This window comes from Hyla sarda, chromosome 4 (assembly GCF_029499605.1).
Source record: "Hyla sarda isolate aHylSar1 chromosome 4, aHylSar1.hap1, whole genome shotgun sequence".
In the NCBI taxonomy this organism is placed as follows: domain Eukaryota; kingdom Metazoa; phylum Chordata; class Amphibia; order Anura; family Hylidae; genus Hyla; species Hyla sarda.
In genome coordinates, this window is record NC_079192.1 from 327147482 (window position 1) to 327161503 (window position 14022).

Below are 14022 nucleotides of genomic sequence, written 5' to 3' on the forward strand. Positions count from 1 at the left end.
CGGCAATAGCTGCAGGGACAAAAATACACATTTTTAACCAATGTATAATACAAATATACATATAATGGTATTATCTACATTTTATAAAACTACACTTTAAAACCAAGGTTGCTGACGTATACAGCAAAATACTGCAACCCCTACAGCTAGGCCACTGCTTCTGGAAATGTATAAATTCACTGACCCCTTTTTTGTTGGTTGTTAGGATTCCCCTTGTCAGTAGGATGTATCACTCTGCGATGACAGTGGCAGACTATTTTCTAAATCCTTTCCCTCAAGTATCATTTGATATATCTGTGTATTTAGTAATAAACTAGTGTTTATGATCTTGAGTCGGAGAGTGTGATGAAGTCCCTTGACAAAAAAATAACTTCACAGGGCTTGTTAAATGTGGTGAACGCTTCACTGGGGAATAGACTGGCACATTAATAAACCCCCTCCCTGCATCCTCTGCCAATACACAAATATCATCTGCTACAGAACCACTCACACCTAATAAAAGAAAAGAGCAAACAGTAAGGTTAGAGCTTATCAATGGAGAAGCATTTATTCATGTGTGTTACATTAAAGCAAAGTGACAAATAGTGAGACCTTGAAGATAAAACAACATTCTTGACAGCACATCAGTCTGATGAACATCTCCATCAATATTATGGCACAGGCAGGTAAGTGACTGGAGTGTGTACTGCTCGGTAGTCATCACTGGAGAATAATTCACTGCCTTGCTCTTATCACCGTTTCTTTTCCATCTAATAAAACTGAATAAAAAACTCTAAGACATTTGAAGCAAATATTGTCAATTTAAATAAAACAAGGCTCAAGGTTATGTTTTGTTCTTTCGGTCATCAAGAGTTTGCATTATAATTAGAGATGAGCGAACTTACAGTAAATTTGATTAGTCACAAACTTCTCGGCTCGGCAGTTGATGACTTTTCCTGCATAAATTAGTTCAGCTTTCCGGTGCTCCGGTGGGCTGGAAAAGGTGGAGAGTCCTAGGAGACTCTTTCCTAGGACTGTATCCACCTTTTCCAGCCCACCGGAGCACCTGAAGGCTGAACTAATTTACGCAGGATAAGTGCCGAACCGAGAAGTTCGTGACGAATCGAATTTACTGTAAGTTCGCTCATCTCTAATTATAACCATTTGAAAGAATATAAACCCTTGATAAATCAGCCATATGCTGCCAAGTCTACTGTGTAGAACACTAATGATAGCATACTAACATTTCACCATTTACACAAGGATACACAATAATAGATCATTTCAGCCTGGTCTCTATTATCCAATACAACATACAGGATTATTAAGAAACCAGTAGGAATATCTATATTAAAGGAGACATAATAGCAGTTGTAATATATTACTCACACTGCTAGTCATGTAGTTCCAGAATATGGCTGAATCCTAAGCACAGTGCCTGATAACATCTGTAAGGAATTGTTCTTATTGTCATTAAAAGACATAGAAAGCCTCTACATGTGTTAGATAATTGTACGACGTTGAATATGAGAGAACGTTCATTTTTTACAAACTGTATCTATTCTACCTGCTAGTCTGCCTGATGTCCTAAAACTGTAACAGGAATCCTCTATAGATAATGTATTCATCCCCATTAGTGTTTTTTTTTTCTGTTTTGTCGCATTACAACCTGGAATAAAAATGGATTTAAAATTTAGATGTCATTGGACCTGACAAAATAGTCCAAATTGTTCCAAGGAAATAAAAATAAATAACTTGTTTAAGAAATAAATAAAAAACTGAAAAGTAGTGAGTGCATATATATTCACTGCTCACATGTATTGAAACTATGTATTCACTGCTCACATGTATTGAAACTATGTATTCACTGCTCACATGTATTGAAACTATGTATTCACTGCTCACATGTATTGAAACTATGTATTCACTGCTCACATGTATTGAAACTATGTATTCACTGCTCACATGTATTGAAACTATGAAATCCCTAAATAAAGTCTGGTCCAATAAATTTACTGCGTGATCCATTAGTATAAATATACCTGCTCTAGGTATGCCACTGGCTCCCAACACGCCCAATGCGTGGGTTGGCCCCGCCCCTTGTGACGTCACACCATGCCCCCTCAATGCAAGTCTATTCCATTCCATTACCTCAAGAACACCATTCCCATCAGCAGGAAAAAATGGTGAGGATTAAAGGAAAGATGGAAAGAGCTTCTGGGGGACTGGATAGAATGTTTGTTTTCTAACAGGGTAATATCCCGAAACTGAAAGCTACAATGTAAGGGTTTAGGGGAAACATTAATTTGTCTTGGAATATATCTTGGCCTAGTTAAAAGTGGTGGTATGTTGTATAAATCAGAAGGTACACAAAATCTATTTTATTTCCACACTGTAATGTAACAAAACAGGAAAAACACTATAGGGGTGTGAAGGCACTATACATCACAATAGATATCTACGCACAATAAGGATTGTAAACTGTGTCCAATGTAAACTTTTCTGCAATGACCCCTTCTACATCATTTTAGTTGCCCATTATATGTAAACTAACTGGATATCTCCTGTAAACATTTCACCTCTTGGCCATATGCCTCCCTCATACCTCTATTACTTGCCTCTTATACTGTACTTTATTCAGTATGTCTAAGCTCCTATCATGAGCCTTCAATTTCATCTTAAAAATACTGAGTTATGAAAAGAACCTGGCCTAAGTCATATGGGATACATATCTTGTGCAAGTGACAGTGCTGTCCAATTTATCAGTGTACACAAAAGAAAATGGTTCTTGGAGGCCCAAACTACGGCTATACAGAAAATGTGCATGTCCAAGATTAAACAGAGCCCAACCCAAGGACTAATAGAATGCGTATCACCAAAATAGACTGTTATGGCAAGTGATCTGCTCCAAAGTTGACTTCAAAGGGGGTTGTCTGCTGCTGGAGTCCATAAGCATGTGTTCTTGTGCAAAGCCTGACCCACTCTGGTTTTAGGTGTGCCGGTCAAAAACTGGTAAAAGCACGTTTCCTTGCTTTAAAAGGCACCTTTAATGACTGCTAGACCTCATAGACATGTTTTCAGCTATTAAATGATTTTCTATAGGTTTGTTCTGTGTTTAAACCCTGCCAATTCAATATATAACAGTCATATATACATGAGTTTGTATGGCTAATGTCTTACATACTGGATAGCCATTTAGCACCTAACATTACAAAACAGTAAGACTTTAGTAGGAAGCTGAAATGTAATTACAAACGATTATATATATATTTGTTCCAGCATTTTCTTCACTTTTTGTAGCACTGAAGACATAGCTGTTGCACATATATAGTGGGTCCTGAAGGCTCTTCTGTATCCTTTCTCATGCAGGCAGCTGAAGTGTGTATGAGGTGTGCATGTCTGTGAGACTGTGCATGTGCCGCCGTGCAGGTGGGTCGCAGATCAGACATTGGAAAAGGCGTGGGTCTTGCAAAGAGGTTTGTCTTTCTTGGAATAGAATGTCTTGCCTTCCAGGTTAGTCTGACATATCTTAAAAGGAAAAGAAAAGAGCTTTTAGAACCATATCACAGTGTTGTAAGTCACACGTCAAACATTACTATACAGGAACATCATGTATATCTTAAAGGGGTTATCCAGGAAAAAACTTTTTTTTATATATCAACTGGCTCTAGAAAGATAAACAGATTTGTAAATTCTATTAAAAAATCTTAATCCTTTCAGTACTTATGAGCTTCTGAAGTTAAGGTTGTTCTTTTCTGTCTAAGTGCTCTCTGATGACACCTGTCTCGGGAACTGCCCAGTTTAGAAGAGGTTTGCTATGGGGATTTGCTTCTAAACTGGGTGTTTCCCGAGACACGTGTCATCAGAGAGCACTTAGACAGAAAAGAACAACCTTAACTTCAGAAGCTCATAAGTACTGAAAGGATTAAGATTTTTTAATAGTAGTAATTTACAAATCTGTTTACCTTTCTGGAGCCAGTTGATATTTAAAAAAAAGTTTTTTCCTGGATAACCCCTTTAAGAAATGCAATAATTAAAATGGTAAAAATGATAGGATGTGAAGTCCATATGCCGCCATATCTAAGGCGTCTGACATGGGCAAGGGGGTTCCTCTTTGACCCCCTTCTATTACATATTTGGTATCACTACAGTTGTAAAGACCCATAGTTATTTACCTACCTGGTGCTGGGGACCAGGCAATCACTGGTCGCAGCGGTGCCCCCCCTCAGTCAGTGATTGAAGCAGAGGAGTGGAGAAGGTAAGTACAGGCTTTTTTTTTTTTTTTTTTAATTAAGGCATGGCCATATAAAAAAAAAAAAAAAAAAAAAGAAACAAACAACAAACCACTTTTTGCCGGACAACCCCTTTAGGGTTTTGGTCTATAAAATGGACATTTGTTCATACAGTATAGCTGTTGCAAGTTGCATATTTTTTCCCCAATAGCGTTAAATATTTTTAGCCTTTAACAAAAGCTTTAGGGGGACCCTTGATCTCGACTACAGGTGGGGCTAGGGCTGGGCGGTATACCGGTTCATACCGAATACCGAAATTTTTGGGCCGCACGATATGAATTTTTCCCATACCGCAATACCAGTTTGGCCCTTCCCCCTTTGGAATAAATTATCAGCCCAGCGCTGCGCTGTCCCCACATCGGGGAACTAATCATACGTGACCCGCCAGTGCTGTTCTGCTCCCCCCTCCCCCCCCCAAATCATGTTACCCGCCAGCGCTGTTCTGCTCCCCCCCCCCACCAAATCATGTTACCTGCGAGTGCTGTTCTGCTCCCCCACCAAATCCTGTTACCTGCCAGCGCTGTTCTGCTCCCCCCTGTTCTGGCTGTCCAGGCATGCTGGGAGTTGTAGTTGTGCAACATCTGGAGGTCCGCAGGTTGGAGACCACTGGCGTACAGTGAGTTCCAGCGCCGGTGGCCCCCAACAAGGAGGAGGAGGGCAGTGTTTGCGGGTGACATATGTAAGTAGTACCCCGCTGGGCTGATAATTAATTGGGGGGGGGGGGGGAGCAGAACAGCGCTGGCGGGTAACATGATTTGGGGGGGGGAGCAGAAGAGCGCTCGCGGGTCACATGATTTGGGGTGGGGGTGAAAGAAATACTGTTATACACCGTGGAACCGCCATAAGTTACAAAAATACCGTGATACACATATTTGGTCATACCGCCCTGCTCTAGGTAGGGCTCTCATCTATTCTACATTAATGGTATACCTTGTGGATATGCCAAACTGTTCAAATGGGAATACCCCTTTAAGGACTACATAAAGAATGTTTTTTTTTTAAACTCTTTGAATTTGTACCACATGATATAACATGGGGTGGCAGAATGTCCTCTGCAACCAGACTGTCTGGGCCCTTCACATTTTAGCTAAATTACACCCCTTTGCCCAGGATGTGAGGTGCAGGTGAGTGGTATCTTTTTATGCAGTAGCTGTCTATAAGAGATGTTTAGGGGAATCTGTCACCGCATCACTCCCCTCCAAACTACTGTAATGCCTGGTTGAGTAATCATTTATTTTTTTTCTTTGTACTAGCTGAGTTCCTGGCATTGCCAGATCTTCCTACCTAAACCTTGGGAAAGCAACAATGACATGTCGTCCTCATATTCTAGCCTCATGTTTCAAAGTCCCGTGCAATCTCTGCAGCCCCTAAGTAAGGTGACTTCAGAGAAAAAAAAACACCCTCAAGATTAGGGTTGAGTTGACACTTCAATATTTTTAGCTGACATAAGTAACGTGTGTCCCAAAGTTCATAAAAATATCTCCAGCCATCTGGAAGTTATGCTGGAACATCCATCCATCCATTGCATTTTATATACATACACACTGTATATAGATTCACTTGCAGTGCTCAACAGTAAAGATGCGTTCATATGTAGAAGAGTTGTTGCAAAAAATATCTGCTAATATTCTGCAGCTAAAAAGTCTCACCAATTTATGTGGACTTCATAGCAGATTATTTTGTTGCATTATGATAATCATGTTCCATAAAACCCCATTATATTTACACCCCCCCCCTGGGGCTCCTGTGACAATGCTTTTCCGATACCAGTATCTGTACACTATGTGAACATAGCCTAAGCCCTCTACCAGCCTGTATGATGCATACCAATGAAGAGGTTACGAGCGAAGCCGAATTATTTCCCTGATCTTAGAAGTCCCAGCAAAGCATAAGCAGGCAGCGCATAAATAGTTACTGCAAGGAAATGCACATGGGTACAAAGATAAACATTACAGATTCGGAATCACCTATCCAGATAATACAGCAGTTTAGGGGTGAGGTTTCCATGGTGACATATTCTCTTTAATGTTTACAAAAAAATGTTGGCAGCCACAAGGAGGCTGTCTAATAAAACAGAACATAATCGTCGCCTTCACGGGAAGTTATTTTTCACTTGAGAACTTCTTTAATGACATTGGGGAAAACGGTGCAAATTAGCATGAAATTAAAAACAGCACAACATGGCATAAAAATGTTCTGTACACACAGAGAACCTGTAACAGCATCCTTGGCAAACACCTCTGGAGCACTGTGCCAGCCTCGTACAACCATGAGAACAGGCAGTAGTGATGTCCAATTTTGTTGTAATGAAATCTTGTGCAGACTCCATGGTTACATTACAATACAGAGCAACAGGGCAGACCACAATCTGCATCAATAATAAAAAGAATAATAATAATAAATCCAGGACTATTACAATAAATAATAACAATAAACGGATGATATAGGGATTTTTTTCTGCACCCGTAGGGATAAACAACCTCTTTACTAACAGGCTAGACCGATGCCCCCAACTTGCCAGTCACTTTGTTGGTTGCCCACTCAGTTCAGAATACAGTACAAAATCCTCACTCTCACCCATAAAGTTCTCTAGAATGCTACACCTCCCTACATCTCCTCACTCATCTCTGTCTAGGAACCTACCCAGGGCTGGCCCAAGGCATTGTGCTTCCCGGGTCCAAGAATGAAATGCTGATTAGGTAGGTATTAGGTAGGTATGTCCTACAATAGTTAAATAATTCCCTTATTAGGTATTTTTCACTCCTCTCCATAGGCAGGTATGTCCTCAGGTAGGTAGCCCATCACTAGGTAAATGCATCCTTATGTAGATAAAGCTCTCTCCATTATGTAAATACATTGTTAGGTAGGTAGCTAGGTAAGTGGGTTGTTAGCTAGCTAGGTAGGTAGATAGCCAGGTAGGTAGCTTGGTAGCTAGCTAGCTAGCTAGTTGAGTTGTTAGCTAGGTAGTCAGGTAGGTAGATAGATAAGTAGGTAGCTAGCCAGGTAAGTAGGGAGCTATCTAGCTAGGTAGGTGGCCAGCCAGGTAGGTAGGTAGCCAGAAAGGTAGATAGATAACTAGGTAGGAAGATAGCAAGGTAGGTAGGTAACCAGGTAGGTTGATAGCTATTTAGGTAGGCAGCCAAGTAGGTAGCTAGGTATAGATAGCCCAATGGGTAAGTAGCTAGGTAGGTAAAAATCTCCCCTTGTAGCCAGATATGTCATCTCCACTAGGATAACAAAAATAACAAAAAAAATCATACCAGCTGTTCTACGCAGTACAGCTAGACTGTGTCGTTCCTCCTCCACAGTGCAGACGTCAATAAGTGACATTATCGGTGTCTGCATAGGGGCAAAGGTCACGGCCTTCTCTCACTGTCAGGAAGCTTTCATGCGCCTAACAGTTGGAATTAATGTTTGCTCAATTCTCTTGGGCAGCAAACTGTCACCCCCTGTCAAGGTGCCGACTGGGTCCAATGAACCCATTTGGACCCATGGTAGAGCCGGCACTGATCCCACATGTGCTCACCACTCTTCTAATGGTCTGAAACAAACATCTTCTATACTTATCATTTGTGCTGCACCATTTCTCTGGAATACACCGAACCATCAGACTTGTAACCAACAATTCTGCCCTAAAGACACACAATCAAGCAGCCATATAACATTCCCTCACCTACTATCAATATGTTCTTCCAATATCATTCAGCAGGGCACTGTACGCTTTATGAACTTTTACGCTCAGAGCTTGTCTGATGACTGTGTTGTGGCCCAGTACGAGAGTTGTGCCCCTGTACCTGTCATGCAGCCTCCTTACAGTGTCCCCTGGGCCCCCTTACACCTGTCCCCTTATGTATATATTGTTTGCCATGTGTTATACTGTATAATGCATATAGAAAGTGTTATTACTTCAAGAGAGGTTAACATGTGATCACCAGTCGTCATGTGAGTTGTCATGCGAGTGTAACCCAGGAGGTATCAGTGACCATGTGACTTAAGGGTGACCAATGGGACCCCACCAGAGTCTCCCCTATAAAAGCCCTGGGAGGAGTCTCCTCTCTCTCTTTCTGCTGAGTTGCAGTGCAGTCAAGTCCTAGAGTGTGTCTGGAGTCCATAGGAGGCCTCAAGTCAGTCCAGCAGCCACAATTCTACAAGTAAGCTACAACCACAGCATTGTCAGTCTCAAGTCAAGTCAGTCACAGTCATCTATTGTCATGTCAGACTGGCCTGCACTAAAATTGTCCAAATCTACTGCAAGTTCCAGCAAGCCCTTAAGGTCTCTGAAGTCACTGGTCACCTCCATGGGCCTGGCTAAGCTGTATAGACTGTACCATCTGTCACTCAGTAAAGCTACCGTTGTCCATAACTTGGCGTCGGAGTCATAATTGCCCCCCGTGCCTAGCCCAGGATCCAGCGGTATACCTTCGGGTGGTATAGAGCATAAACTACGCCCTGGTGTCACGAATACAAGGGTTTAATGCCATCTGCCTCTAGGGTAATTCCATCTACCCTGCATCTCACACCCTCTACCACAACTGGTTCACCCACCTTTATGTAGCTACCCTATTTATAAAACATGGCTGGACCATTGTATATACAAAGCACTTGCTGACTTTTGTCTCCAACCCATCCCTCATAGATTGTAAGCTCTTGCGAGCAGGGCCCTCACTCCTCTTACCTGAATAACTACAGGGTGGGCCGCCTTAATATAAAGGGAATGGTTGGTGATATTAACTTCCTGTTTGTAGAACATTAATATATGTGAGGGGGGAAACATTTCAAGATGGGTGGTGACCATGGTGGCCATTTTGAAGTCGGATATTTTGAATCCAACTTTAGTTTTTTCTATAGGATCTACCATTTCTCCTGCGGTGTTGCTATGAGTGTGTGAAGAGTGGGAGAAGAGGGTTGTATTGACAATCCAACACAATGGGCAGCACATTGAACACATTTTATAAGTGGTCAGAAACTTGTAAATAACTCATGAAAGGATAAAATTACGTTAAAACCAAGCACATCATTGTTTTTCTTGTGAAATTCCCAATAAGTTCGATGTGTCACATGACCCTCTTCCTATTGAAAAAACAAAAGTTGGATTCAAAATGTCCGACTTCAAAATGGCCGCCATGGTCACCACCCACATAAGTTTCCCCCCTCACATATACTAATGTGCCACAAACAGGAAGTTAATATCACCAACCATTCCCATTTTATTAAGGTGTATCCATATAAATGGCCCACCCTGTAGTTGTAATATTATAATGTCTGATATTTGTCCTTATCGAAACCCTCAAAATTGTTAAGTGTTGGCGCAATATAAATAAATTATTATGCCATGTTAAAGGGGTACTTCACTGACCAGCGTTCGGAACATTTAGTGGTGTCTGCCACGCCCCCCTCCCATAGACTTGCATTGAGGGTGTGTGACGTGACCAGGGGGTGTGTCCAACCCCCGCAGGGCGCACACAGCGCTCGGAACTAAATGCTCCCAAAGCTGGCCAGTGGAGTACCCCTTTAAGGTAGAGCCAGCCAAATTGTTCAAGATGGAGCTATATGTCCAGTAAGAGAAGAAACAGCAGAGTAAAGAAGAGTAATAAGGTATTATCATTACGTAAGCTTATGTGTCTTGCAATATGATCCATTCTAACTATATAAACAGGAAACGGTGGCTGGTCCTAAAGGTCTGGACTGGCATTTAGTCTAATAAGAACAGGTTCACAATGCGTACTCATGTGATGTAAGTATATAGAATTAATGTATATCCCGTACTATGTCCCAGACATGTCACTAGTTTAGCATCTATAAAACATAGAAAAATCCAGCTTGGGACATGAACGGCACCCCACAGACCCCACTGACTTAAATGGGATGGTTTGGCATGGTTTCCAGCATCTTACTGGGCAGCATTGTCTGGCATTTTTGACAGATCCTGCAATAGAGGCACCCAACAGAGCCTCCAGGTGTGAACCCAGCTTTAACCTCCAATATCATGCGAGGTTCCAGCAGTATCAGAGTCAAGTATTATTTTCTCAACTTCTTCAGTGTAAACAGAATGTTTGTGTACAGTGAACATGAAGGCTTACCGCACAGACGAAGCAGGTGTCATGCCAGCTGAACCCTAGCGCTTCCAAGAAACGGTCACCGGCATCAATTTTAAAATCGCAGCCACGACACTTAGTACCAAACATCTTCTCATAATCTAGGCAGAAAAAAACACCTGGTATTGTTTTTGAAACATTTTCAGCAGGAACTTACAAAAATAAAGCTTCAGGACTGTCTTATTATCCCATCACATTAGTACACAACAGACCTCTATGTCACATCTTACCTCTTTCACAATATGGCTGGCCTTCCTCCATGTAAAAGGCGCGATTGCGAATAGGGGTCTTACAAAACGCACAGGTGAAACACTGAACGTGCCAAGTCATCTTCAGAGCATGCATTATCTCCTGAAAAATAAGAGGATGGCACACGGTATGACAAATGAATCAAATAATGGAATACACAACAGGCCAGTAAATATCATGTAGACTTATGGGTAATATCACCGCCAGTTAACCAGGAACGTCCTTGCCAAACATATCAAAACACAAAATTGTAGTAAAAAGCAAGACTGAACTCCAACAGCTAGCCTTCTTTTGTTCAGTGGCTCAAACGCTCAGAAGCGGCATCAGTTGTCTTCCTTATATCTAGAATGTTCTTAATGTAAGGATGCAAGTCTGAGGGTGCCCGTACACCTAGCGGTTATGTGTCACATGGTTATACCCTCAGCTGACATGGTTATTCACTGTTTTCTGACCACCTGGCACACTATTGCTAGGTGTATCGGCACCCAGAAAAATGCAATTGTCAAATTTATTGGCCACTTTTATTGGAGCGTCTTTAGGTGTAAAGAAAGTCACAGGTGTACAGACCATTTTGTCAGAATTTTTACAATATTTTCTCAAATCTTGTTTGAATTGGTCATTTTGATTACTGTTGCCTGAAACTAGCATTTCTGCTTCTAGGTGTTCTGCCACTTTAAGGTAGTCTGTTACATATTCAATCCTCAATATAGACTGGCCAATTATAGTTCTGAATCATAACAATATTGGTCAGTGAAAACGTCAAGGACCAACATCGAACCTATTATTTATATTGTCGTTAAATTAATTCAATTGTGTAGAAAATGCAGTCCAATATGCATGTAGCATGTTATAGATTGGGGGTCCGACTAGATTGAAATACATTTTTGTGGGAATAATTTCATAGGAATGGTGTGTCATTTTAATTAGGGCGGCCACTAATGGTTATTTTCATAAAGGATTAGTTGGCCAATTATTGTTTTGATTAATCGACTAATCGGATAAAAATAACCATAGTGGAGAAGAAGATAATGGCCCTGATTTATCAATCAGCCTGAAACCCTAATTGTCTGGTTTTTCCCACAACAACCAATCACAGCTTAACTTTCATATCTTAACGAGCTCTTGTAAAGTGAAAGTTGAGCTGTGATTGGTTGCTGTAGGAAAAACCAGACAATTAGGGCAGATTGATAAATATGGGCCAATATGTTCGTTAGATTAGGAAGGGAGGTAATGGGGAGTGTATCAGACTGAAGGTCTTCTGTGTGTTATAGGTAAGAGATGTACTGCGTGTTGAGTTTCAGGGGTCGGCTAGATGCTGAGCTTGGGGGAGGCTGACAGGGAGTAGCTTTGGAATATATTCAAAAACGTATAATAATTATTTTAATTATAATTTTTTTTTTTTTCCTTGTAAGGGCTATACCCCCCCCCCCCCCCCCTTCTGTTTCTTACCTGTTGCCAGATGGGAGGGGCAGCACATTCCCTGTTGTTCATCCTACGTGCCCCCAACAGCCTATTTAGTGAGGAGGGGGACAGCATACACAGGGGGAGATTTATCAAAACCTGCGCAGAGGAAAAGTTGCCCAGTTGCCCATAGCAACCAATGAAATAGCTTATTTTATTTTGCAGAGGCCTTGTTAAAAATGAAAGTAGCGATCTGATTGGTTGCTATGGGCAACTGGTCATCTTTTCCTCTGGACAGGTTTTGCCAAATCTCCCCCCAAATCTTCCACTTCCTGCCTTTTTCTCTCTGCAACTATTGAGAGTCTGGCCTTTAGCACAGAGCCTGACAACCAGGGATTCACGATAGCTGCAGAAAAGAGCTGCAGGAAGCAAAAGATGGTGTATATAGTGATATACACTCATGGCCGTAAATGTTGGCACCCTGAAATTATTCTAGAAAATGAAGTATTTCTCACAGAAAAGGATTGCAGTAACACATATTTTGCTATACACATGTTTATTCCCTTTGTGTGTATTGGAAGTAAACCAAAAAAGGGACATAATGTCACCAAACTCCAAAAATGGTCTGGACAAAATTATTGGCACCCTTTCAAAATTGTGGATAAATAAGATTGTTTCAAGCATGTGATGCTCCTTTAAACTCTCCTGGGGAAAGTAAGAGGTGTGGACAATATAAAAATCACACCTGCATGCAGATAAAAAGGAGAGAAGTTCACTTAGTCTTCGCATTGTGTGTCTGTGTGTGCCACACTAAGCATGGACAACAGAAAGAGGAGAAGAGAACTGTCTGAGGACTTGGGAACCAAAATGGTCAAAAAATATCAACAATCTCAAGGTTACAATTCCACCTCCAGAGATCTAGATTTGCCTTTGTCCACAGTGCGCAACATTATCAAGAAGTTTGCAACCCATGGCACTGTAGCTAATCTCCCTGGTTATGGACGGAAGAGAAAAATTGATGAAAGGTGTCAACAACAGGATAGTCCAGATGGTGGATAAGCAGCCGCAAACAAGTTCCAAAGATATTCAAGCTGTCCTGCAGGCTCAGGGAGCATCAGTGTCAGCGCAAACTATCCGTCGACATTTAAATGAAATGAAACGCTATGGTAGGAGACCCAGGAGGACCCCACTGCTGACACAGAGACATAAAAAAGCAAGACTACATTTTGCCAAAATGAACTTGAGTAAGCCAAAATCCTTCTGGGAAAAACCCTTGTGGACAGATGAGACCAAGATAGAGATTTTTGGTCAAGCAAATCATTCTACTGTTTACCGAAAAACAGAATGAGGCCTACAAAGAAAAGAACACAGTACCTACAGTGAAATATGGTGGAGGTTCAATGATGTTTTAGGGTTGTTTTGCTGCCTCTGGCACTGGGTGCCTTGAATGTGTCCAATGGGTGCCTTGAATGTGTCATCATGAAATCTGAGGATTACTGAGGGTTGCACTGTACAGCCCAGTGTCAGAAAGCTGGGTTTGCATCCAAAATATTGGGTCTTCCAGCATCAAAATACATCAAAAAGCACCCAGAAATGGATGGCAACAAAACGCTGGAGAGTTCTGAAGTGGCCAGCAATGAGTCCACCTGTGGAGAGATCTTAAAAATTGCTTTTGAGAAAAGGCGCTCTTCCAATAAGAGAGACCTGGAGCAGTTTGCAAAGGAAGAGTGGTCCAACATTCCGGCTGAGAGGTGTAAGAAGCTTATTGATGGTTATAGGAAGCCACTGATTTCAGTTATTTTTTTCCAAAGGGTGTGCAACCAAAAATTAAGTTAAGGGTGCCAATAATTTAGTTTAGCCTGTTTTTGGAGTTTGGTATTATGTCCAATTTGCTTTTTTCTCTCCCTTTTTTGGTTTAGATCCAATACACACAAAGGGAATAAACATGTGTATAGCAAAACATGTTACTGCAATCCTTTCTGTGAGAAATACTTCATTTCCTAGAA

The 14022-nt window shown here is 41.4% G+C and overlaps 1 protein-coding gene across 5 annotated transcripts in view; it reads right to left on the minus strand.

The window, feature by feature from the left end:
• Nucleotides 1-1071: 1071 nt before the first annotated feature.
• PDLIM7 (PDZ and LIM domain 7) overlaps nt 1072-14022 on the minus strand; it is a 117869-nt gene continuing 104918 nt past the window's right edge. For all 5 annotated transcript variants that reach the window (XM_056575019.1, XM_056575015.1, XM_056575016.1 and 2 more), the window contains exons 9-11: nt 10597-10717; nt 10352-10467; nt 1072-3507 (exon numbers count right to left, since the gene is read on the minus strand). In XM_056575019.1, the coding sequence (XP_056430994.1) occupies nt 3421-3507; nt 10352-10467; nt 10597-10717 (324 nt within the window). In that variant the 3' untranslated portion in view covers nt 1072-3420. The remainder of the gene's footprint in view (nt 3508-10351; nt 10468-10596; nt 10718-14022) is intronic.